The sequence below is a fragment of the Capra hircus genome (genome assembly GCF_001704415.2).
Source record: "Capra hircus breed San Clemente chromosome X unlocalized genomic scaffold, ASM170441v1, whole genome shotgun sequence".
Classification (NCBI taxonomy): Eukaryota; Metazoa; Chordata; class Mammalia; order Artiodactyla; family Bovidae; genus Capra; species Capra hircus.
In genome coordinates this window covers 31036446-31062230 of record NW_017189517.1, presented here as the reverse complement: position 1 = coordinate 31062230, position 25785 = coordinate 31036446, and the positions used below count along the sequence as shown (strand labels likewise).

At 41.4% G+C, this 25785-nt stretch overlaps 1 protein-coding gene across 1 annotated transcript in view; it reads right to left on the bottom strand.

Moving 5' to 3' along the window:
- LHFPL1 (lipoma HMGIC fusion partner-like 1) overlaps window positions 1-25785 on the bottom strand; it is a 48269-nt gene that overhangs the window by 12136 nt on the left and 10348 nt on the right. The window contains exon 2 of the mRNA XM_005700257.2: window positions 23999-24097. Within this exon, the coding sequence (XP_005700314.1) occupies window positions 23999-24097 (99 nt within the window). The remainder of the gene's footprint in view (window positions 1-23998; window positions 24098-25785) is intronic.

The window sequence follows — 25785 nt, the reverse complement described above, 5'->3', positions numbered from 1 at the left end:
GATGTCCTGTATTAGGTAAATGGATGAGTAAACTGTGATACATCCCGACAATGAACTATTATTCAGTGCTGAAAAGAAATGAGTTTTCAAGCCATGAAAAGATGTGGGAAAACCTTAAATGTATATCACTAAGTGAAAGAAGCCATTCCCCAAAAACTACATAGTGTACAATTTCAACTATATGACCTTCTGGAAAAGGAAAAAAGATGGAGACAGTAAAAGGATTAGTGGTTGCCATGAGTTGCAGGAGTGTGGGAATGACTAGGCAGAGTACAGAGGATTGCTTAGTTCAGTTCAGTTCAATCAATCAGTCGTGTCCAACTCTTTGCAACCCCATGGACCACAGCATGCCAGGCTTCCCTGTCCATCACCAACTCCCAGAGTTTACTCAAACTCATGTCCATTGAGTCAGTGATGCCATCCAACAAACTCATCCTCTGTCGTACACTTCTCTTCCTGCCTTCACTCTTTCCCAGCATCAGGGTCTTTTCAAATGAGTCCATTCTTCGCATCAGGTGGCCAAAGTATTGGAGTTTCAGCGTCAACATCAGCCCTTCCAATGAATATTCAGGACTAATTTCCTTTAGGATGGACTGGTTGCATCTCCTTGCATTCCACAGCACTCTCAGGAGTCTTCTCCAACACCACAGTTAAAAAGCATCAATTATTTGGCACTCAGCTTTCTTTATAGTCCAGCTCTCACATCCATACATGACTACTTGAAAAACCATAGCTTTGACTAGACAGGCCTTTGTCAGTAAAGTAATGTCTATGCTTTTTTTAATAACAGAAGACAGAGCAGTGAAATACTCTGTAGGATACTATTGGGTTGGCCAAAATGTTCATTCTTTTTCTGGAAGATGTTTTCCCAAATGAACTTTCTGGCCAACCCAAAATAATGATGGATGCACATCATTATACATTTGCCCAAACTCATAGAAGGTACAATACTAGGAATGAACCATAGTGTTCAAACATGGGCTCTGGGTGATTATGTTGTGTCAGTGTAGCTTCATCAGTTGTAACAAATGTACCACTCTGGTAGGGGTGTTGATAATGGGGGAAACTATGCATGTGTGGGAGTAGATAGTATATAGAAAATCTCTGTTCCTTCCCCTCAATGTTGCTGTGAACTAAAACTTATTTATTAAAGTCTTAATAAAATGAGAGAGAAAGACTGAGGGAAGTCTGTCTTTTCAGTTTCTCAAGTCTTCCCTTTTAGAATCATTGGATCAGATGCTAGACTCCTAAAAGGCTGGAGGAGGAGACAGAGAAGCAGAGATATAGAAAGAATACAGCAACCACTAACACCTTGAAAACTGATGAGGGCTAAATGAAATGGAATGGAATTTATAGATACATTAAGTTTTGATTTCACACGTGCTGCTGCTGCTGCTGCTAAGTCGCTTCAGTCATGTCTGACTCTGAGTGACCACATAGACGGCAGCCCACCAGGCTCCCCTGTCCCTGGGATTCTCCAGGCAAGAACACTGGAGTGGGTTGCCATTTCCTTCTCCAATGTATGAAAGTGGAAAGTGAAAGTGAAGTCGCCCAGTTGTGTCCGACTCTTAGCGACCCTATGGATTGCAGCCTACCAGGCTCCTCTGTCCATGGGATTTTCCAGGCAAGGGCACTGGAGTGGGGTGCCATTGCCTTCTTTGTTTACACGTGCATATGTGCTCAATGGTGTCCAACTCTTTACAGCCCCATAGACTGTAGCTCACCAAGCTCCTCTGCCTATGGAATTTTCCAGGCAACAATACTGAAGTGGGGTGCCATTTCCTACTCCAGGGGATCTTCCCAACCCAGGGATTGAACCACATCTCATGTCTCCTGCATTGGCAGGTCCGGTTCTTTATGACAAGTGCCACCTGGGAAGCCCTTGATTTGACACAAGAGTTGGCAAAAGTCAAGTTCTGAGAGCTAATGCTTCAGGAAAAGACTTGCTTATGACTTGAGATCAGTGGGAAGAAGACCTAGATATTAGTGTGGTAGAGGAGAAGCTTATGGAGGCAAGCCTTAAGGTAGGGGAAGAAGGAAGAAATTTGCTTTGAAAATATAAGCAGCTCCAGGGTGTAGAGAGAGGACTGAAATCCTGTGCAAAGAGAAAATACGAATTCCAGCAACTCATGGAGTCACAATGTTGGGAAGTGGTTGATGAAGAATGTAAAGAGAACCATATTAACAGCTGTTGTTTGTTGTGGGTTTTTTTTTTTTTGGTCCAATTTAGTCCAATAACCAAGAAATGTGAAAAACACTGCTCAAGCCTTAGGTAGGCAAAATAAGGGAAGGAGTGACTGCAGGATGTCAAAGGACCTGCAGTGGGAACCAGCATAGCTCTCATCCTCAGTACCCAGAGCAGAGGGATGGCATAGATATGAGCTACACAGGATGTCTGGGGCTTTCACAGCCTTCATCATATCAAATCAGGCTGCCTACACTGGCCCTGAGGGAAAGACCCTCAGCTACAGAGAGATACCCAAGTTTCCTTTGGAATTCCAAGGAGTAGTTTGAGAGGAGAAGGCCTAGAGAGAGATCAAAGGAGGCAGTGAGACTAAATAAGACAATGAGACTAAAGGGGAAGGTGGAAGAGTATGAGAAGAAAGGCAGGGGGAGTTTGTTGAGAGAACATTAGGAGGAGAGCAGAACACTTGAGAACACAACGCACACTGAGTTGAGATCTTCAACAGACCTCTTCCTCTTGAGGGTCCTATTTTTTCAAAGCAGACTCAGCTCAGGAAAAACAGGTACTCTCTCCATCACTGCAGCACCCTCTAAGCTTATGAGACCAAATCTCCAACCCACTGCCCCAGTTGCTGCTTGGTGTGTGTGGTTGGTGGACTAGGAAAGCAGTGAGGAAGGGGGCAGGTTGTTACTTGCTTCCTCAACATGTTTTTTTTTTTTTCCATGGGGACCTGAATTTAGTGCTAAGCATACTGCTAACTTCATGGTCTCCATGAAAGTGAAAGTGTTAGTCGCTCAGTCATGCCTGACTCTTTATGATCCCATGGACTGTAGCTCACCAGGCTCCTCTGTCCATGGAATTCCCTAGGCAAGAATACTACAGTGGATACCCATTCCCTATGCAGGGGATTTCCTGACCCAGGAATTGAACGTGGGTCTCCTGCATTGCAGGCAGATTCTTTACCATCTGAGCCACCAGGGAAGGCCATAGGTAGCAGCATAAAAACATTTTTAATGTCGGCAAGGCCAAGTTAAATGAGTAGAGAACCTTCTCTGCTAGATTCAGTACAGATGCATAATTGTCAAAGATAAAGCAAAGCCAGTGAATTCAAAGGTACCCACACCCACCACAGCCCCCAGTGAAAAGATAACCAAGCCATGAGAATAGCTCTCTTCTCACTTGCTTCACTGAATATGAGTATTAGTAGGAGCTTAGATTGGAAGCCAAGAACCTATGGAAGATTCCAGGAGCCTCTCAGGCTCCCTTGTTAGAGAGGAAGGCAAATCAAACAAATAAACAAGAAAACTTCTGAAAACTTCAGTAGTTCAGGTAACCATATTATTGCTAGTGTTGTGAGTAGTGAAGTTGCTCAGTCGTGTCTGACTCTTTGCGACCCCGTGGACTGTAGTCTACCAGGCTCCTCTGTCCATGGGATTTTCCAGGCAATAGTCCTGGAGTGGGTTGCCATTTCCTTCTCCAGGGGATCTTCCCAACCCAGGGCTCCAACCTGGGTCTCCCGCATTGTAGACAGACGCTTTACCATAGCCACTATTTGGCTGGCTCAGTCAGGTCTGCCAGGGAGGTAGGACATTCTGAGTTGCCAACTCCATCTTGGTCCAACCTGATGTTCTAAAAAGCAAGCGAAGACCAGGGCACTTTCTAGAAAGTCAGGGTAGCACTCTGTAGAATCAAGTCTTCACAGTGACAGAGATTTGGTTGATTGTTTTCTTGTTTTTACACAAACTTCTGCTAAACAAATTGAGTCCTATTGAAATCTTCCCCAACACTACCGAGCATTTGATTCTCATCTATCCTCATACTTTGCCAGCCTGCTTTTCCTATTTACATCATTTCTGGCATCACTAGCCTAAGGTCCAGCTACTCTGTTCATGTTTTTTATTCCACTGGGGGTGAGAAGAAGGAATTATGTCTCAGACCAATATAAATTATGCTACTGGGTCTTTACCAAGATTGACCCCCTACTTGCCCCTGAAAAGACCTCCATGTCACTCTGTGTTGTCCTTTGTATACTCCGCCAACTACACTTAGGGTTCACAGGAGGCTCAGTGTAAAAAAAAATTCCCTGCCAATGCAGGAACTGCGGGAGACTCGGGTTTGATTCCTGGGTTGGGAAGATCCCCTGGAGATGGACATAGCAACCCATGCCAGTATTCTTGCCTGGGAAATCTCATGGACAGAGTAGCCTGGCGGGTTATAGTCCATGGGGCTGCAAAGATTTGGACATGACTGAAACAATCGAGCTCACACAGCACACTTGGAGCAGCTTCTCACAAGAACTTTGGGAATTACTATAGACTAAAAGTCTGTGTCCCCCAAATTCCTATGTTAAATGCTAACGCTCAGTGTGATGGCCTTTGGAGTTGGAACCTTTGGGAGGTGATCAGGTCATGAGGACAAACCCTTAATGAATGGAATTAGTCTTCTCATAAAGGAGGAGAGCTCCCTTGCCCCCTTCTGCCATGTGAAATACAGTAAAAGGATGGTCATGTACCAAATAAGGAAGCATTTCCTTACCAGACACTGAATCTGATGACACATTGATCCTAGACTGGCCAGCCTCCAGAACTGAGAGAAAAACATTCTGTTATTTATAAGCTACCCAGTCTTTGGTATCTCTCATAGCAGCCCAAACAGACTAAGACACGTACTCTCCCCAAGAGACAGGTTTTATTTTTTTTTAATTTAAAAAAACAGCTAAGGAAGTGTTGGACCTCTAACTCAGTATGAGCTCTGTAGGATATTTGACCTCTATGAATGAAAAATTAGCCCCTCTTCTCTAACATCTGCTCAATAGACCTCTTCTTGTATCCACCTGAGTTTTCTCAGCTAATTAGTTCTGCAACTGGAATATAAATAGCTAATATTGGTCAAATGCCTCAATGTGCCAGGCACTGTGTTAAGCTCTTTAAACATGTTGTTCTCACATATGCAAGATCAACAAATCAGATGAGTAAAAGGGTACCAGAGACAGATGTAGAACAAGGAAATACAGTATTAGTGTGATGAGTGTTATGAAATAGAGTGACAAAGGGGTACAGATTAGGGGGGTCAAATCCAGTTTGAAGGGGGCAGGGTGTTTTCAAGAAAAATAAAAAGGTAGGTGAGGAAGACCAGGAGCTGACAGTGGCTCAGATCATGAACTCCTTATTGCAAAATCCAGATTCAAATTGAAAAAAGTAGAGAAAACCACTAGGCCATTCAGGTATGACCTATATCAAATCCCTTATGATTATAACTGGAGGTGACAAATAGATTCAAGAGATTTGATCTGACAGAGTGCCTGAAGAACTGTGGACAGAAGTTCATAACATTGTTCAGGAGGCAGTGATGAAAATCATCCCCAAAAAGAAATTCAAAAAGACAAATGGTTGACTGACGAGGCCTTACAAATAGCTGAGGAAAGAAGAGAAATGAAAGGCAAAGGAGGAAAGGAAAGATATGCCCATTGAATACAGAGTTCCAAAGAATAGCAATGAGAAATAAGAAAGCCTTCTTAAGTGAACTATGTGAAGAAATAGAGAATGGGAAAGACTAGAGATTTCTTCAAGAAAATTAGAGATACCAAGGGAACATTTCATGCAAAGATGGGCATAATAAACAACAGAGATGCTGTGGACCTAACAGAAGCAGAAGAGATTAAGAAGAGGTGGCAAGAATACACAGAAGAGCTATACAAAAAAGATCTTAATGGCCCAGATAACCACAATGATATGATCATTCACCTAGAGCCAGAAATCCTGGAATGTGAAGTCAAGTGGGCCTTAATAAGCATCACTACAAACAAAGCTAGTGGAGGTGATGGAATTACAGCTGAGCTATTTCAAATCCTAAAAGATGATATTGTGTGAAAGTGCTGCACTCAATATGCCAGCAAATTTGGAAAACTCAGCAGTGGCCACAGGACTGGAAAAGGTCAGTTTTCATTCCAATCCCAAAGAAAGGCAATGCCAAAGAATCCTCAAACTACCACACAATTGCACTCATTTCACATGTTCGCGAGGTCATGCTAAAAATCCTCCAAGCTTGGCTTCAACAGTATATGAACTGGGAACTTCTGGATGTTCAAGCTGGATTTACAAAAGGCAGAGGAACCAGAGATCAAATTGCCAACATCCATTGGATCATAAAATAAGCAAGAGAATTCCAGAAAAACATCTACTTCTGCTTCATTGACTACACTAAAGCCTTTGACTGTGTGTATCAAAAAAAACTGTGGAAAATTCATAAAGAGATGGGAATACCAGACCACCTTACCTGCCTTCTGGAAATCTGTGTGCGGGTCAAGAAGCAATAGTCAGAACCAGACATGGAACAACGGACTGATTCCAAATTGGGAAAGGAGTACATCAAGCCTGTATACTGTCACCCTGCTTAGGGCTAGATGTAGCACACTCTGGAATCAAAATTGTTGGGAGAAATATCAATAACTTCAAATATGCAGATGACACCATCCTTATGGCAGAAAGCAAAGAGGAACTAAAGAGCCTCTTGATGAAGGTGAACAAGTCAAGAGTGAAAAGGCTGACTTAAAACTCAACATTCAAAAAACAAAGATCATGGCATCTGGTCCCATCACTTTATGGCAAATAGATGGGGAAACAATGGAGACAGTGACAGACTTTATTTTGGGGGGGCTCCAAAATCACTGCAGATGGTGACTGCAGCCATGAAATGAAAAGATGCTTGCTCCTTGGAAGAAAAGCTCTGACCAATCTATACAGCATATTAAAAAGCAGAAATATTACTTTGCCAACAAAGGTCTGTATAGTCAAAGCTATGGTTTTTCCAGTAGTCAGCTATGGATGTGAGAGTTGGACCACAAAGGAGGCTGAGCACTGAATAACTGATGTTTTCAAACTGTGGTGTTGGAGAAGACTCTTGAGAGTCCCTTGGACTGCAAGAAAATCAAAATAGTTAATCCTAAAGGAAATCAACCCTGAATATTAATTGGAAGGACTAATGCTGAATTGAAGCTCCAATACTTTAGCCACCTGATGCAAAGAGCCGACTCACTGAAAATGACCCTGATGCTGGAAAAGATAGAAGGCAGGAGGAGAAGGGGACGACAGAGGATGAGATGGTTGTATGGCATCATCAACTCAATGGACATAGGTTTAAGCAAATCTGGAAGATTGTGAAGGACAGGGAAGCCTCGCATGCCACAGTCTATGGGGTCACAAAGACTGATACGACTGAGCAACTGAACAACAACAACAAGGTGAGGAAGGTGAGAAGGGTACTTTTGATCAAAGGGCAGAACACATGCAAGGTTGCCAAAGTTTGAAAGAACATGGTATTTTCAGGGTGGCTGGGCAAGAGAAACTTGGGTGGCGATGGAAATGATGGTCGGGGTCCCTATGGACCATGTAAAGGAATCTAGGGTTTATCCTTAAGGCAGTGGGGAAACCATTGCCAATTAGTGAGAATGACATCAGATTTGCAGCTTGGAAACATCACTTTTGAACACAGAACGGGAGACAGATCAGGGCAGTCGTGTGCAGTATCTTGAGGAATAGAGAGAGAGAAAGTCAGGGGCTGTTTTCTGTAATCCAGATAACAACTGATACTAAGGGAAAGAAGATAGATTATGGGGTTCTCACTGTATAACATTGCTAGCAGTATTTATTCCTTCTGATGACCGGCATCCTTATAGTTTGGGGTTGACATTACTGCATTACTGTGGTCATATTCATTAGATAGCCATTGTTTTATATATATATAAATATATATATTTATATAAATATATATATGATATATATATATCATGTCTCCTCAAATATATATATCATGTCTCCTCAAATAAACTACAAGCTCCTTGAAAACTGTAATCTTGAGTTCTGTGAATTATGTACAGTGCTCCATTCAGCATCTTGTATACAGTAAGTGTCCAGAATATGCTTATTGAGTGACTGTTGTCTATTTTTGACATAATATTCAAATACTTATAAGTGCTAAAAAGCCAGATCTGGCAAGCTGACCTACCTCAGAACTCTGGAGTGAATGCACCCTCATTCCAGCTATTGACTTTATGCCATACCAGCAATGCCAGCTTTGTGTATCATCTATTTCCTTCCAGGTTCCATTGGTCAATAGATATAGGCCATACACACTTTCCTGAGATCCAGGATCCCTGAGCAATAACCAATGCCTTGTCTCCCAGGTGGCTCATTGGTAAAGAATCCGCCTGCTAATGCAGGAGACACAGGTTCGATCCCCGGTTTGGGAAGATCCCCTGAAGGAGGAAAAGGCAACCCAGTCCAGTATTCTTGCCTGGGAAATTCCATGGACAGCAGAGCCTGGTAGACTACAGTCCATGGAGTCACAAAAGAGTCAGACAGGACTTAGAGACTAAACAATAACCAATGCCACAAATAATACAATATGTGTATTGCACTTTACAAGCTAGTTTTTCCATCCATTATCTCATTTAATTCTCTTCTGTTTGTTCATTCATCAAGTCCAAGTCAGAGGCAGGAATATTGTTATCAAGGAAGGAAATGAGCAGCCAGATGAAGTGTTTGACCAAGATTTTCACTTGGTCAGAGGGTAGAGACAGGACCAGGCCCACGTGTGCTTGGCAAGTCTGTGGTACAGGGAGAAGGGCCTGGGATGAGGATTACAAGGAACTGTGTTTGAAACCATGCCCTGTCATTTACCGAATCTCTAGGCAAGGCATTTAACCTTTCTGAGTTTCAGGTCCCCCATGGGGAAAATAGAAGTGACACCACCTAGCTCTCAGAGCAGCTGTGCAGATCAAATGAGATGACACACATAAAGCACTTAGCATGGCACCTAGAATGATCAATACTTCTCAGCTCTGTTTTCTCTCAGCTGAACAATTTTCAATTAATTCACTAGTTCCCAAAAGTGTCTAGGAAGAGCTTTACAGAACAGATTCCTAGGCTCTACTCCAGACGTACAGAATTGTTATCTTTGGGTGAGGGCCCAAATGATTCTGATGTACAGTGCACTGGGGAATCACCTGAACCAGATCATATTCAGAGCTTTCAGGTAAAAAGTAGGAGGGAATCAACATTTATTGAGAATCTACAGTATGCTCCGTGCAGTCGTAGGGGCTTTCATCTGAAAGATACATTTGTACACAATTCTTTCCAGTTCACCTGGATGGGGCTTGAAGAAGATGGTTTGGAAAGTCATATGACACAATACACAGACATATATTTTCACCCCTGTATCATTATCTTAGCCAGAGAATTGATTTTAGCATGTGCAGAAGTTGTCCCCGGTTTTCTTTCTGTTTCCCGCCTTTGAAACACATTTAATTTTACTTTAAAAAAATTCCTTCTGGGTCAGTCTAACATATAATAATAGCAGTTATCGTTAACATTTGCTGAGTGGAGACACTGTACTAAATGTTTTAGGTATATAATTTCATTTTATCACAAGAACCCAGTGAAATGGTTGCTGCAGTATTAACACTCCTAATTAAAAAATTATACCACCTGACCACCTAACCTGCCTCTTGAGAAATCTATATGCAGGTCAGGAAGCAACAGTTAGAACTGGACATGGAACAACAGACTGGTTCCAAATCAGGAAAGGAGTACATCAAGGCTGTATATTGTTACCCTGCTTATTTACCTTATATGCAGAGTACATCATGAGAAATGCTGGGCTGGCTGAAGCATAAGCTGGAATCAAGATTGCCAGGAGGAATATCAATAACCTTAGATATGCAGATGACAGCAACCTTATGGCAGAAAGCGAAGAAGAGCTAAAGAGCCTCTTGTTGAAAATGAGAGAGGAGAGTGAAAAAATTGGCTTAAAACTAAACATTCAGAAAACTAAGATCATGGCATCTGGTCCCATCAGTTCAGTCGCTCAGTCGTGTTCGACTCTTTGCGACCCCAAGAATCGCAGCACGCCAAGCCTCCCTGTCCATCACCAACTCCCGGAGTTCACTCAGACTCACGTCCATTGAGTCAGTGATGCCATCCAGCCATCTCATCCTCTGTCGTCCCCTTCTCCTCCTGCCCCCAATCCCTCGCAGCATCAGAGTCTTTTCCAATGAGTCAACTCTTCACATGAGGTGGCCAAAGGACTGGAGTTTCAGCTTTAGCATCATTCCTTCCAAAGAAATTCCAGGGCTGATCTCCTTCAGAATGGATTGGTTGAATCTCCTTGCAGTCCAAGGGACTCTCAAGAGTCTTCTCCAACACCACAGTTCAAAAGCATCAATTCTTCAGCGCTCAGCCTTCTTCACAGTCCAACTCTCACATCCATACATGACCACAGGAAAAACCATAGCCTTGACTAGACGGACCTTAGTCGGCAAAGCAATGTCTCTGCTTTTTAATATGCTGTCTAGGTTGGTCATAACTTTTCTTCCAAAGAGTAAGCGTCTTTGAATTTCATGGCAGCAGTCACCATTTGCAGTGATTTTGGAGCCCAAAAAAATAAAGTCTGACACTGTTTCCACTGTTTCCCCATCTATTTCCCATGAAGTGATGGGACCAGATGCCATGATCTTCGTTTTCGGAATGTTGAGCTTTAGGCCAACTTTTTCACTCTCCACTTTCACTTTCATCAATAGGCTTTTTAGTTCCCCTTCACTTTCTGCCACAAGGGTGGTGTCATCTGCATATCTGAGGTTATTGATATTTCTCCCGTCACTTCATGGCAAACAGATGGGGAAACAATGGAGACAGTGAGAAACTATTTTTTCGGGCTCCAGAATCACTGCAGATGGTGACTGCAACCATGAAATTAAAAGACGCTTGCTCCTTGGAAGAAAAATCATGACGAACCTATACAGCATATTAAAAAGCAGAGACATTACTTTGCCAAAAAAATGTCTGTCTAGTCAAAGCTATGGTTTTTCCAGTAGTCATGTATGGATGTGCGAGTTGGACTATAAAGAAAGCTGAGTGCCAAAGAATTGATGCTTCTGAACTGTGGTGTTGGAGAAGACTCTTGAGAGTCCCTTGGACTACAAGGAGATCCAACCAGTCCATTCTAAAGGAAATCAGTCCTGAATATTCATTGGAAGAACTAATGCTGAACCTGAAATTTCAATACTTTGGCCACGATGTGAAGAACTGACTCATTTGAAAAAATACCCTAATGCTGGGGAAGATTGAAGCCAGGAGGAGAAGGGGACGACAGAGCATGAGATGGTTGGATGGTATCACCGACTCAATGGACATGAGTTTGAGTAAACTCCGAGAGTTGGTGATGGACAGGGAGGCCTGGCGTGCGTCCATGGGGTCGCAAAGAGCTGGACAAGACTGAGTGACTGAACTGAACTGAATTAAAAAATGGTTTCTGATTTTAAACGAAGGTTTAGGATACAGTATAATCCTTGAGTAGCAGGGAAAGACAAACACTCATTAAAGGTGAGGAGAACAAAGAAAGCCAATGTTGAGGTTTATAGAGGGAAATCGAGTGGAAGAAAACGGAAACAAAGAAATGAAGCGTGAATAATGTTCTTTGATCGGAGGACCAGAGGCAGGACCGGAAAAGCGGCAGAGAAAAGAAATCCACCTGACTTTACTGCCACCTCATGGTGGTCAGATGTATAGACAACTGGTTCACAATTGAGCCTTTTTTCTGTGAGCCTACTAGACCCCCTCCAGGACTCTGGATAAGGGAACAAAGCCAAGTGAAGCTGAGGACCTGCCCTTGGGGACTTTTTAGAGCTTGTCTCCCTCCAGGTGGTGCTAGTGGTAAAGAACCCACCTGCCAATGCATGAGACTTAAGAGACACCGGTTCGATCCCTGGGTCAGGAAGATCCCTTGGAGGAGGGCATGACAACCCACTCCAGTATTCTTGCCTGGAGAATCCCATGCACAGAGGAGCCTAGAGGGCTACAGTCCATGGGTCGCAAAGAGTCAGACATGACTGAAGTGACTTAGCACACATGACACTCTCTCTGGAGTCCCCAGGCTAGACACCACCCTAGAGATTAACTACTCCAGGGGTAAGCACCCTCCTCTTATATGGGGAATTTCAGGAAAGACAGAAATGTCTATAAGAACCACCATTTTTTCTATTACATTCAAAATGAAAATAGCTTAGCATTCCATGAGATGTGTAGAATCTCATTTCTTTAAGTTTGTCTCTATTTTTAATAGAAGATGGTCAGTGAAAAAACTTGCCCTGAATTTTAGCTACTGAAATGAGAGGGAGGAGGAAGTTAACAAAGCAGCTTCCTCATGTTTTATCACTTACACTTGTTGGGCATTGTTTTCATAAATCAGGTTCAAGTAGACTTTGTCATTTCATGAACAAAACCATCTCTGAAAGTAGATAAAATTATCCTCACTTTAGCCATAGGGAAATAGGTGTAAAGAACTGAACTCTGCATGTGAAATCTATAAAAGCCAAAATCATAAAAAAAAAATAGAATAAAATGGTTACCAGGGGCTGGGGGTGAGGAAATAGGACAGATGTTAAGGATACAAACTTGCAACAAATATTAAATAAGACCTTGAGATCTAATGCACAGTACAGTGAATATAGAAAACAATACTGTATTATAGTCACCAAACTTGCTAAGAGACTAGAACATAATTATTCCAATTACTACAAAGAAATTATAATTACACAATGTAATATAGGTGCTAGTGATCACTACAATAAAATAAAGAACTAAATCACTTGGCTATGGTCACGCAGTAAGATGGCAACATAACCACTCCACAATTTGTTCATTCTACTCAATGCAACATTTAGAGAGTGCCAAGAGCGTGCCAAATACCAGGGATCTGCAGTTGGATTAAGTTTCTCCCTCATCCACTGATTCCCTCCTTCCTCCTCCAGCTTAGCCCAGCTTCCTCTCAGGGTGGAGACTCCTCTCTGGTGGAGACTACTCTCTGGGTGGAGATTCCTGTCTGAGTGAACTAGGAGGGCAACTGAAAAACCTTAAGCAACACCTGAACCACAAGTTTTCTGGAAGGACTGGCTGCCCAGGGCATTCTAGTTCATGCTGCCCATCAATGAGATGCTTTTGGCAATGCCTTTGGCCAATCCTTGGACTCCACCCCCATGTTGTTGTTTAGTTGCTAAGTCACGTCTGACTCTTTGTGACCGCAGGGACTGCAGCACACAAGGCTTCCCTGTCCTCCACTGTCTCCCAGAGTTTGCTCAAATTCATGTCCATTGAATTGGTGATGCCATGGATGACTGATACTAAAAGGCTCCTTTCTTCTAGGAGGGTTGCCTTAAGTCGATTGGCTTATTTCTTCACTATCTTTCTGGTTTTTAAGAACAAAGTAAATATGAAATTGTAAATGTCTCCCCACAGAAGTAGGTGGGAGAGCCAGCACCGCATGACTGAAACCCTAAGACACCATTCCCATGGCTGACACCATTGGAGGCCTAGAGAAACACTTCTCTAAATCGGTTGACTTACCTCCTCAGGAGAAAAGATAATTGCATCCATATGCCATGAAGGTTTTTGGATTGTGCTAATGCTCATGTGGAAGTGAGAAACTGTTTAGAAAAACAGGGAGTGTATCTGGCTGGCAGGAAGGTTTAAATAAAAAAATAAAAACATATTATTTAACTCGTCAAATTCATCCCACATTAAGCATGTGTGAAGCAAGATAATTGGTTCTTTACATCAACAGCTAAATGTAGATTTGTGGTTTTTTTTTTTTATAAAAGCATCTAAAAATGTTGCATAACATTTTTAGAAAACACATAAAATTGATTTAAAAGAATAAAAAAGGTAGGCAGGTCATGACAGGGAGCTCAGTAGGTATTTGGGGCCTCTGGTTGTTCATCAGCTAGTCCAAGGCTCTCTATGTCAAAACAGGGAAACCAAGGCTCAGAATGAGAAAGTGACATGCCCAAGTAAGATCAGGAAAATTAAAACCCAACTGTTCTGAAACCCAGGCAGGGGCTGTTTCTACCACACTCTGCTGCCCCTCTGTGGACATGAGCATGTATTAACCTGTTCTATTGTGCTCTGGTGAGCACAAGAACACTCGGTCCCTAAAGAAGGAAACTGGCAGAGAGGAAAGGTAACAGGAAATCCCTGTAAACTGAAACCATAAAAGCTAAACCCCGAGTCACCGTAAAAGGCTTTGAACTGGCAAGAATGACAGGAAATGATGGGAAAATAGAGGAAATGGGCCTCTGAGAGAGGAAACAGGGAGCACTCACAAGGCCTTTAGGTAGACTCTGTTGTGGGCCATTATCAAGCTGACTGGGTCCCTCCCACCCTCCCTCCCAGAAGTCAAGCCTGGGACATCTTCTCCAAAGAGGCTCTTGAGAAATGGCTGATTACCTACTAACAGCAGGTTATATTTAGTGCAACCTAAGCAAAGAACTAAAGAGCCTCTTGATGAAGGTGAAAGAGGATAGTGAAAAAGTTGGCTTAAACCTCAACATTCAGAAAACTAAGATCACAGCATCTGGTCCCATCACTTCATGGCCAATAGATGGGGAAACAATGGAAACAGTGACAGACTTTATTTTGGGGGGCTCCGAAATCACTGCAGATGGTGACAGCAAGCAAGAAATTAAAAGACGCATACTCCTTGGAAGAAAAGCTATGACCAACCTATACAGCATATTAAAAACCAGAGACATTACTTTGCCAACAAAGGTCTGCCCAGTCAAAGCTATGGATTTTCCAGTAGTCACGTATGGATGTGAGAGTTGGACTGTAAAGAAAGCTGAGTACCGAAGAATTGATGCTTTTGAACTGTGGTGTTGGAGAAGACTCTTGAGAGTCCCTTGGACTGCAAGGAGATCAAACCAGTCCCTCCTAGAGGAAATCAGTCCTGAATATTCATTAGAAGTACTGATGCTGAACCTGAAACTCCAATACTTTGGCCACCTGATGCAAACAACTGACTCATTGGAAAAGATCCTGATGCTGGGAAAGATTAGAGGCAGGAGGAGAAGGGGACAACAAAGATTGGATGGCATCACCAACTCGATGGACATGAGTTTGAGCAAGCTCTGGGAGTTGGTGAAGGACAGGGAAGCCTGGTGTGCTGCAGTCCATGGGGTCGCAGAGTCAGACACGACTGAGTGATTGAACTGACTGACTGAGTGTACTAAATGTTTTTATGCATGTTTTACTTCACTTAGCCTTCTCAATAAGCTTAGGAAAAAACATATTTTTATCCATCCCCATTAATGGAAATGCAGAGAGATTGAGTAGTGCACCCAGAGATGCACAACTATTTAAGTGGCAGGGCTCACATTTGAACCCAGGTCTTTCTACTATTAGCCTTTGTTGTTATTCATCATGCTTTGTACAAGTGGCTCCTTGCTGTAATAGAGGCTTTTTCTGAAAACTAAAGTACTGAGAACCTTTTCATTTCAATAACTGGTATCATTATAATGATGATGATGATGATGATACCAGACAACAACTATTGACAGGTTACTATATTCCAAACACTGTACTAGGTGTTTTGCATGTGTGATGTCATTTGATCCTCACAACAACCCCAGGAAGTAGCAATAAGCTCCCAAATGCTAAAAGATTTGCCCAAGGTCACAGAACTAAGGGTGCAGTGATGATAAAGCCCACTCTTACCACTAGCCAATCCTCTCATGGGTTCTTCTCTGGCTCCTACTCTTGGTGAAGCCAATTAAAGGCTTGGTGAAGGTGGCATTAAATGCATCAAAGCTAAAGTTGAACCAAGATAGATTCATTTGTATGGATCAAGTCTGTGAAATCTTTATTTGATATCTAGAGTTCAATTAACAACCATCAAAACACCTTTCTCAGCTTATATCTTTCATTTACTTAGTCAAATGTAAGTGTGAGGAAATTTGCACTTGGCTGTTGCTGGCAGCCATTGTCTGACTCTTCCCTTCTTACTGAATAGGTGATACATTTAACAAACAGATATTAGATTGCCATTGGGCAATATCTTAGTAGTATATATGAGGATCAGTGGGCTAGTCTCAAATCCCTAGTGGGGACTTGAGAAAGTCACTGTACATTTTGGATCTTATTAGCTATAAATGAGACCACTGATTGATCTACATGATTCCTCTCCTTGTAGGTTTCAGTTCAAACTCATGATTCTTTTTCTCTGTTTAAAATATGATTCATTAATTTCTTATTTTTATTGATATACAATTGACATATAAAATTATATTAGTTTCAGATGTACAACCTAATGATTTACTATATGCATATATTATGAAATGATCACCAGCGTAAGTCTAGTTAACATCCATCATCACACATTTTTTTTCTTATGAAGAGAAATTTTAAGATCTACTCTTTTAGCAACTTTCAAATATACAATGCAGTATCATAAATTATGACATCCCTGATGGCTCAGATGGTAAAGAATCTGCCTGCAGTGCAGGAAACCCAGGTTTGGCCCCTGGGTCAGGAAGATCCCCTGGAGAAGGGGATGGCTACCCGCTCCAGGATTCTTGCCTGGAAAATCCCATGGAGAGAGGAGCCTGGTGGGCTACAGTCCATGGGGTCATAGAGTCAGATGTGACTATCATTAACTACAGTAACCATGCTATACACTACATTGCTAGTACTTATACATTTTATAAACAGAAGTTTGTACCTTTTGACTCCATTTACCCATTTCACCCAGTGCCCACTCCTGGCCTCTAGCAATGACCAAGCTATTTTCAGTATCTAAGAATTTATTTTTATCTTTTGTCGTTGGTTGTTTTTTTCAGATCATACAGTACTTGTATTTGTCGGTCTGAATGATTGATATTTCACTTAGCATAATGCCCTCAAGGCCAATCCATGTTGTTGCAAATGTCAAGATTTCCTTGCTTTCTAAGGCTGAATAATATTCCTTTGTATACATTTTCTTTATACATTCATTCATTGGTGGACATGCTAAGGTTGTTGCTATGTCATGTCTACTATGAATAGTTCTCCAATGAACATAGGGGTGCATATATCTTTTCAAGCAAGAACCTTTGTTTCCTTTGATTAAATACCCAGAAGCGGAATTGTTAGATCATATGGTAGTTCTATTTTTAATTTTTTGAGGAACCTCCATACTGTTCTCCATAGTGGCTATACCAATTTACATTCCCACCAACAGTGCACAAATGTTCCCTTTTCTCCGCATCCTTACCAACACTTGTTATTTCCTGTATTTTTTGATGATAGCCATTCTGACAGGTGTGAGGTGATATCTTACTGTGGATTTTATTTGCATTTCCTTGATGATTCGTGATGTTGAGCACCTTTCCGTGTACCTGTTGGACAACTGTCATCTGCATGTCTTTTTTTGAAAAATGTCTATTCATATCCTCTGACTATATTTAAATTATATTTTTTAAATTATTGATTTATATGACTTCTCTCTCTCTACATATATATAAACATATGTATATAGGATATTAGCAGCTTATCAGATATATGATTTGCATATATTTTCTTCCATTTGGTAGGTTACATTTCATTTTGTTGATGGTTTCCTTTGCTGTACAGAAGTTGTTTAGTCTGATGTAGTTCCACTTGTTTAATTTTGCTTTTGTTGCCTTTGTGTTTGAGGTAAAATCCCAAAAAAAAAAATCATTGCCAAGATCCATGTCAGGGAGTCTACTGCCTATGTTTTTCTGCTAGGAGTTTTATGGTTTCAGGTCTTATGTTAAAGTCTTTAATCCAATTTGAGTTACTTTTTATGTATGGTGTAAGATGTGGTCCAGTTTCATTCTTTTGCACATGGACATCAAGTTTTCCTGATACCATTTATTGAAGAGACTACCCTTTTCCCATTGTATATTCTTATTTCCATTATCACAGATTAACTGACCCATGTGTGGGTTTATTTCTGAGCTCTGTATTCTCTTCCATTGATCTATGTGTCTGTTTTTACCCCAACAGTATACTGCTTTTGACTACTATAACTTTGTAATATAATTTGAAATCAAGAAGTGTGGTGCCTCTAGCTTTTTCTTCTTTCTCAAGATTGCTTTGGTTATTCAGGGTGTTGTGTGGTTCCATACAAGTTAATTTTTTTCTGTAAATGAAGAAAAAGAAGATAGTCAATTCCCTAAACTTGACTGGTGGGTAAGAGCCAGGTAAGTGATTTTCCAGCGGGGTGGAGCAGTCACTAGGGGAGGACTGGGACTCCCATGGCACCTGGAAGATGGACTGAGAAATAGGAGAGCAGATCCTAGAAACAGGAGAAGGTTGGAAAGAATGAGTTCAAACTTTTGGAAGGCAAGGGGGTTGAGATATATTTTGCAACTGTAAGTTTTTATTTTGAGATCTGTATCTTCCCTCTCTGCCTCAGATTATTTATCTCACACACACACACACACACACACACACACCCAAATACATATGCACACATACAATCTCTTTCTCTAAAGAAGATAAAACACATATAAGGAGTAGATATCCCAGAAGACCAGAGAGAGACCTTAGGTAGACTGCATATGATCTTAGTATTTGGAACACCAAAACTTTTCTATATATCTTTATATCTTTCTTCTATGATCAAGTTTTACAGGACCATTTAGGTGCTTTTATGATGCAAGTCAAACCCAGAGGCACTTTAAAATTTCCCATGAATATTCATTCCACTGAAACTCTTTGAGAATTCCATCAGGTCCAGCCACTGCCTTATTTATTTGTACTCTGATTATACCAAAAGATTGATAGGGAACTCAGGCTGAGTCCAGGTGGTGGGGGTGGGGGAGACAGGATGCAAGGAAGATCCTAATATACGGGCATGTTATTGGAGAATATGGGCAACAAATGCAAGCCTCAGAAGAATAAGAGACATGAGCAGTTGGAAGAATGCAACAGTGAATCAAAGAAGGAACTAGGAGGACTTGACTCAAGCAAAATTCTGTAATTCCTTCATCCCTATGGATTCACAGAGCACAGTGTTTAGTGCACTAAGGAGACGGGCACTGCTGTCCTTAGGCAAATATATGGTGCAGGAGAGAAGGTTAAATAAAGGAGATGAGAAAATTAATGATTCTGTGGTAAACACAATAGAAGGCCACCAACTTGGGACAGAGACAGCCATAAACAAAGTTGCCCTTTTGGGAACCAAGTCCTTAGCGGTGGTGATTGGTGCAGAAAATTGCCAAATGGTTACATGCAACTCACATCTCCAGTTTTTCACTCTGGTATTTTATTGCTACATTAATCAAAGCAGCAACTGATTCTATTAGAATAATATTATGCCCATACCAAAATCCAGCCAACATTTCAAGAAAGAAATCTACAGGTTAACAAATATAGATGTAAAAATCCTTAGCAAAATATGAGCAAAGCAAACCCAGCAACATATAAAATGGATTACACACCATGATCAATTAGGATTTGTCCCAGAAATTCAAGGTTGGTTTAATATATGAAAATCAATCAATAAATACATATGATTATTTCAGTAAGTGTAGAAAAATCACTTGACAAAATTCAGCATCTTTTCATAATGAAAACACAACACTAGGAATAGATAAAAGGGAACTTTTTCAACCCAATAAAAGCCATCTATGAAAATAGCCTATGCATGCATGTTCAGTCACTTCAGTCATAGCCAACTCTTTGCAACCCTATGGACAGTAGCCCATCAGGCTCCTCAGTCCATCAGATTCTCCAGGCAAGAATACTGGAGTGGTTTGCCCTACCCCCTCCAGGGGATCTTCCTGACACAGGGATCAAACCCATGTCTTCTGTGTCTCCTGCATTGCAGACAGATTCTTTACTGCTGAGACACTGGGAAAGTCCAAATATAGCCTAGCCAACATCAATACTTAGTGGTGAAAAACTGGATGCTTTACCCCTAAGATCACAGATAAGACAAGGATGTGCACTCTCACAAGTTCTGTTCAACATTATCCTGGAGGTTCGAGCCAGGGCAATTACACAAGGAAAAGATTGGAAAGGAAGATGAAAAACTTCTCTCTTCTCAGATGACATGATCAGGTATATAATAAATCCTAAGCAATTGACTAAAAAATCATTAGAATTAGCAAAGGTGTTCTGCAAGGTTTCAGGATACAAGGTCAATCCAGAAAAGTCATTTGTATTTCTATACACTAGCATGGGCTTCCCAGGTGGCACTAGTGGTGAAAAACCCACCTGCCAATGCAGGAGATGCAAGAGAACCAGGCTCGATCCTTGGATTGGGAAGATCCCTTGGAGAAGGGCATGGCAACCCACTCCAGTATCCTTGCCTGGAGAATCCCACGGACAGAGGAGCCTGGCTACAGTCCATAGGATGGCACAGAGTCAGATACGACTGAAGCGACTTAGCACACACACATACACCAACAATGAGCAATCCAAAAATAAAATTAAGAAAACAATTCCATTTACAATATCATCAAAAACAACAGAATACCTAGGGATATATGTCAGCAAACAAATTGTAAGACCTGTATACTGAAAACTAAAAAATATCATCAAAAGAGATTTAAGATAACCTGATTCACTGGAACATCATCTTGTGATCATGGGTTGGGAAACTTAATATGGCTAAAGAGGTTATATACCCCAAATTGATGTATAGATTCAATCCAATCTCTATCAAAATCCCAGCTCACTTTTTTACAGAAATTGACAAGCTGAACCTAAAATTCACAGGGAAACACAAGGGGGCCAGAGTAGCCAAAACAATCTTCATAACTTTAGATTTGGCACTACTAATTGTATTCTTAGATATGACACCAAAAATACAAGCCACAAGAGAAAAAATAGATAAAAGCAGATTTCATTAAAATTAAATAATTTTGTATTTCAAAGGATGTCATCAAGAAAGTAAAAATACAACCTACAAAATGAGAAAAAGTACTTGCAAATCATATATCTGAAAGGGGTCTAGTGTCCAGAATACATTAAGAATTCTTACAACTCAACACAAAAAGGCAAATAACCCAGTTAAAAATCGGCAAAGGATTTGAATAGGCATTTCTCCAAAGATATAGAAATGGCCAATAAGTAAATGAAAAAATGCTTAACATCAGTCATGGAGGGAAATGAAAATTAAAGTCACAATGAGATATCATTTCACACATTAGGATGGCTATAATTTTTAAAATGTAAAATAAGTATTGGTGAAGATGCTAGAAAATTGGAACACTTGTACATTGCTGGTGGAAATTTAAAATGATGCATCCACTTTGGAAAACAACTTGCAAGGTCCTCAGAAGGCTTAAATATAGAATTATCATTTGACACAGTAATTCTGTGCCTACCTAGACATACACCCAAGAGAAACAAAAATAGATTTCCATACAAAAATATGTATACAAATTGTTACAGCAGTATTATTCATTATAGCCCCAAAGTAGAAAGGCCAAAGTATACATCAACTGCTGCCACTGCTGTTGTTGCTGCTGCTAAGTCACTTCAGTCGTGTCTGACTCTGTGTGACCCCATAGACGGCAGCCCACCAGGCTCCTCTGTCCCTGGGATTCTCCAGGCAAGAATATTGGAGTGGGTTGCCATTTCCTTCTCCAATGCATGCATGCATGTTAAGTCACTTCAGTCGTGTCTGACTCTGCAAAACCCTATGGACAGCAGCCCACCAGGCTCTTCTATCCATGGGATTCTCTAGGCAAGAATACTGGAGTGGGTTGCCATTTCCTTCTCCATACATCAACTGATAAGTGGATAAATAAAATATAGCTATACAATGGAATATTATTCATCCACGAAAGGCAGAAGTACTGATACAAATTACAACACGGATGAACCTTGAAAACATTATGCTAAGTAAAAGGAGTCAGACCTACAAAGCCACATGTTATATGATTCCATTTATCTGAAATGTCCAGAACAGGCAAATATAAATTGACAGTGGTTGCCAGGGGCTGGGCACAAGGAGGAATGAGAAGTGGCTGCTAATGGGTAAGGAGTTTCTTTTCGGGATTGTGAAAATATTCTGAAATTGGATAGTAGTGATGATTGTACAACCATGTGAATATAATAAAACCCACTAATTGTACACTTTAAAAGGGCAAATTTTATACTATGCAAATTTTATATAAATAAAACTGTTACTTTTTTTCAGTTAAAAAAAATTAGAGCAGTCTTAGGTTCACAGCAAAGTTGAGCAGACAGTTAGAGAGATTTCTCCTTTGCACCCTGTCCCACACACCCCCGACCACCCTCACTGTCAACATCCCACAATGGAGTGGAAAATTGTTTACAATGGATGAATCAACATTGACACATCATAACCACCCAAAGTCCATAGGGTATATTACAAATCACTCTTGGTATCATACATTCAATATGCTTGGACAAAGGTGCTTAGTCACTCAGTTGTGTCCAACTCTTTGCAATCCCATGGACTTTAGCCCACCAGGCTCCTCTGTCCATGGGATTCTCCAGGAAGAATCCTGGAGTGGGTTGCCATTTCCTTCTCCAGGGGATCTTCCCAACCCAGAGATTGAACCTGCGTCTCCTGCATTGGCAGATGGATTCTTTACCGCTGAGCCACCTGGGTGTGTCCACCATTATAGTAGATACTCAGTCTGACAGAATAGTTTCACTGCCCTAAAAATGCTCTGTGAAAGCCATTATTATTATTTTTTTTAAAAAAGTAGAATTATAGGAGTAAGAACCCAGTAGGAGATGTGTGCTAAATCTTTAGCTTTCTCTACCCTGGTTAGCAGCATCAGTGTCTTGCTTCTTTTTTCTTCAGTCCCTGCCCCCAAAGTTTCTTTTGGAATTTCTTTACTCCTTCCTTCACCTATGGCAGAATCATTGTGTTTACCAGTCAGCCCTACCCTGAGCCAGGAACACTGGACATGCACACTAGGGTCTTCGTTTTGTCACATATTCTCTACAGCCCTTTCCTTATGTTTGTACAGTAAACACCTCCCTCCAAAACTGAGTCAGGTAAGGCTCAAAAAACAGTCTGAGGCAACAGAGAGAAAAGGGAAGTGTGGGAGCATAAGCTACAGCGAATGGGTGGCCTCATTGTTCCAAAATCCTCTACTACAATTGAAAATACTCAAGGAAACCTAGACATTCCATCCTGGTAGTTTGGACAAGTATTTTGAAATCTTCCAGGTAGAGGCTAATCTATTCCCAGTTCACAATAATGAACTTAAGCCATTCACAGAGAAGTTGGCAACCACAGAAGAGTCCAAAGTTATTTCTGTCACCCATTTTAATATTTAACACCTCTTGTCATTAACACGCCAGTAACAATGTAAAAATGCCAGTAACAGTTCCCAATGTTTAACTTAGGTTCCTAATGCATGATATAAAACAAATAATGTCTTGTTATATGCTCAGTGGAGAGTGAGAAGAGACACTATTGATTTGTATTTGGAAAATAGTTGCCTAGAAAGAAATACTAATAGAGTCTAGGACTTATTCAAAGGTTGACAGATCTGCAGTCTCTAAGCATTTAGAATCCCTCTGTAGATAAAACTGAAACTGTTAGTCACTCAGTCATGTCTCTCTCCTTGTGAACCCATGGACTGTGGCCCACTAAGCTCCTCTGTCCATGGGATTCTCCAGATAAGAATACTGGAGTAAGCTGCCATTTCCTTCTCTAGGGGATGTTCTGGACCCAGGGGTCAAACCCAGGTCTCCTGCATTGCAGGCAGATTCTTTACCATCTGAGTCACCAGGGAAGCTCTCTGCAGACAGGGAGAAAATCGGTCTGGGTAAAAGTACATAAGGGTGTGGTAAGACATCGTTTAAGAAGCAGAATTTATGTTCAATCCTTGTAAATTATCAAGGCCACATGAGACTGAGCAAGATACCACTTCCCACAAGCTAACACAATGAGAGACTCAGGCAAGCGCCACTAGCAAGTACAGGCCCCTCTAAGACCACTTTGAGAAACGGATTCCCCGTCACTGCCATCTTGCACAAACCATCTTACCTAACTGAAATTGATTGGAGACATTCCCACACGTTTGCATTATCTCCGGGCTATTCCATCCTAAAGGGTATAATGCACATCCTGAGCTGATCAGCAGTCCTGGAAAAAAAAAATACACACAAGCAGAAAAAAATACAACAAGCCTCTGTCATCCCAACATCCCCTCTGGATTAGCTCAGCTCAAATTCAGCCTCTTTCACTCAGAGTTTACCTTTCCTCTTTTACCCTAGATATCTATGACACTATCAACTCAACAGGATGTCTTTACTGTGTCATGGGTGGTGAGCTGCAACAGACAGTAAAGGGGCCAACTCATAAAAAAAGGACAGTATTGGGGGTTGAGACCAACCAATGTACATTTAACAGCCAAAATGTTTTTGACAATGATTGACAAAGCTGAGTTGGCCTCTCTAACCAGAGTCCTCTTCTATCTTGGTCTGATTTACAAAGAACAACAAGGTAGAGACAGCTACTTGTCCCTACAATTCAGCCTTTTCTAAGAGTCAGGTCAGTCCCTACTAGTTGAAGATAGGTCATGATTTCTGTAACTTGAAATCAGTTGCCAGACTGAGATCTACACAAAGTATACATGTTATGTAGGCTTCTACTGGTGAGCAGGGGACCATATTCCCTCCTCCAGAAACACTTCTGAGAGACCATTCCTGCTTCATGCTAAGCATTCCTACTTTCTTTAGCTTTCAAAACCTTCCACTGTGCCCCTTGCCTTCATCTCTCATTCTGCCCCTTCTCTTCATCTGTCATTTAATTATTAGAGGGCAACTCTGTGCAATCTTAGTGATAACCTTACTGTTCTGACCAGAGATATAAATCTGGGTCTACTTGTTGGCACTGCCTTTTAAGGACATTTGTGTCAACTACAGCTCTTGTTTGCTGCCTAGGTTTACATTTTGTAACCTGTGACCCACTTCCCCTTGCCTTTGGTGATCGTGAATTGGACTAAGCGTTGGCATCTGACACAAGAGCAATCAAACTCATTGGCTGGCCAGTAATGGGTGGTATATCATGCTCTGAAGAGAATAGCTGGGCCAGATTCTTGTCTCTGGAAATTTTAATCAAGGAACACAGAAACATGCTAGTTAGCAGATGGAGCAGAAGATAGGGAAAAACACCGGGAGGTAAAATCAAGTCTGTGTCAAGCTGAAGCCAAGTTCAATCCAAAGTTATGAATAGACATCAGTTCTGGGCAAGATGAGCAAACTGATTGGTAAAAGAAGAGAACACAGTGGCAGAAATCAGATACATCATGAAGGGAAACTCCATGAAAGAGTTCCTGAAAGAGTTAGGGAATTCAGTCCTTGCCAGTGGCTTTCCAGTTCCACTTTTCTTATGTTATAATAAATCCCCCTTTCCATTGGAGAACTCGAGTCTCTGCTACTTACAACCAAGAGAGTCTAAATACAAGAACACTATACTTGAATGCTACACCACAGGTCATGGGATGGTCACCTACCACGAGTGTGGATGCAAAACCTAACATAGTATGCTGCTGCTGCTAAGTCGTTTCAGTCGTGTCTGACTCTGTGCAACCCCAGAGACGGCAGCCCACCAGGCTCCCCCGTCCCTGGGATTCTCCGGGCAAGAACACTGGAGTGGGTTGCCATTTCCTTCTCCAATGCAGGAAAGTGAAAAATGAAAGTGAAGTAACTTAGTCGTGTCCAACTCTTTGCGACCCCATGGACTGCAGCCTCCCAGGCTCCTCTGTCCATGGAATTTTCCAGGCAAGAGTACTGGAGTGGGGTGCCATTGCCTTCTCTGATAGCAACATG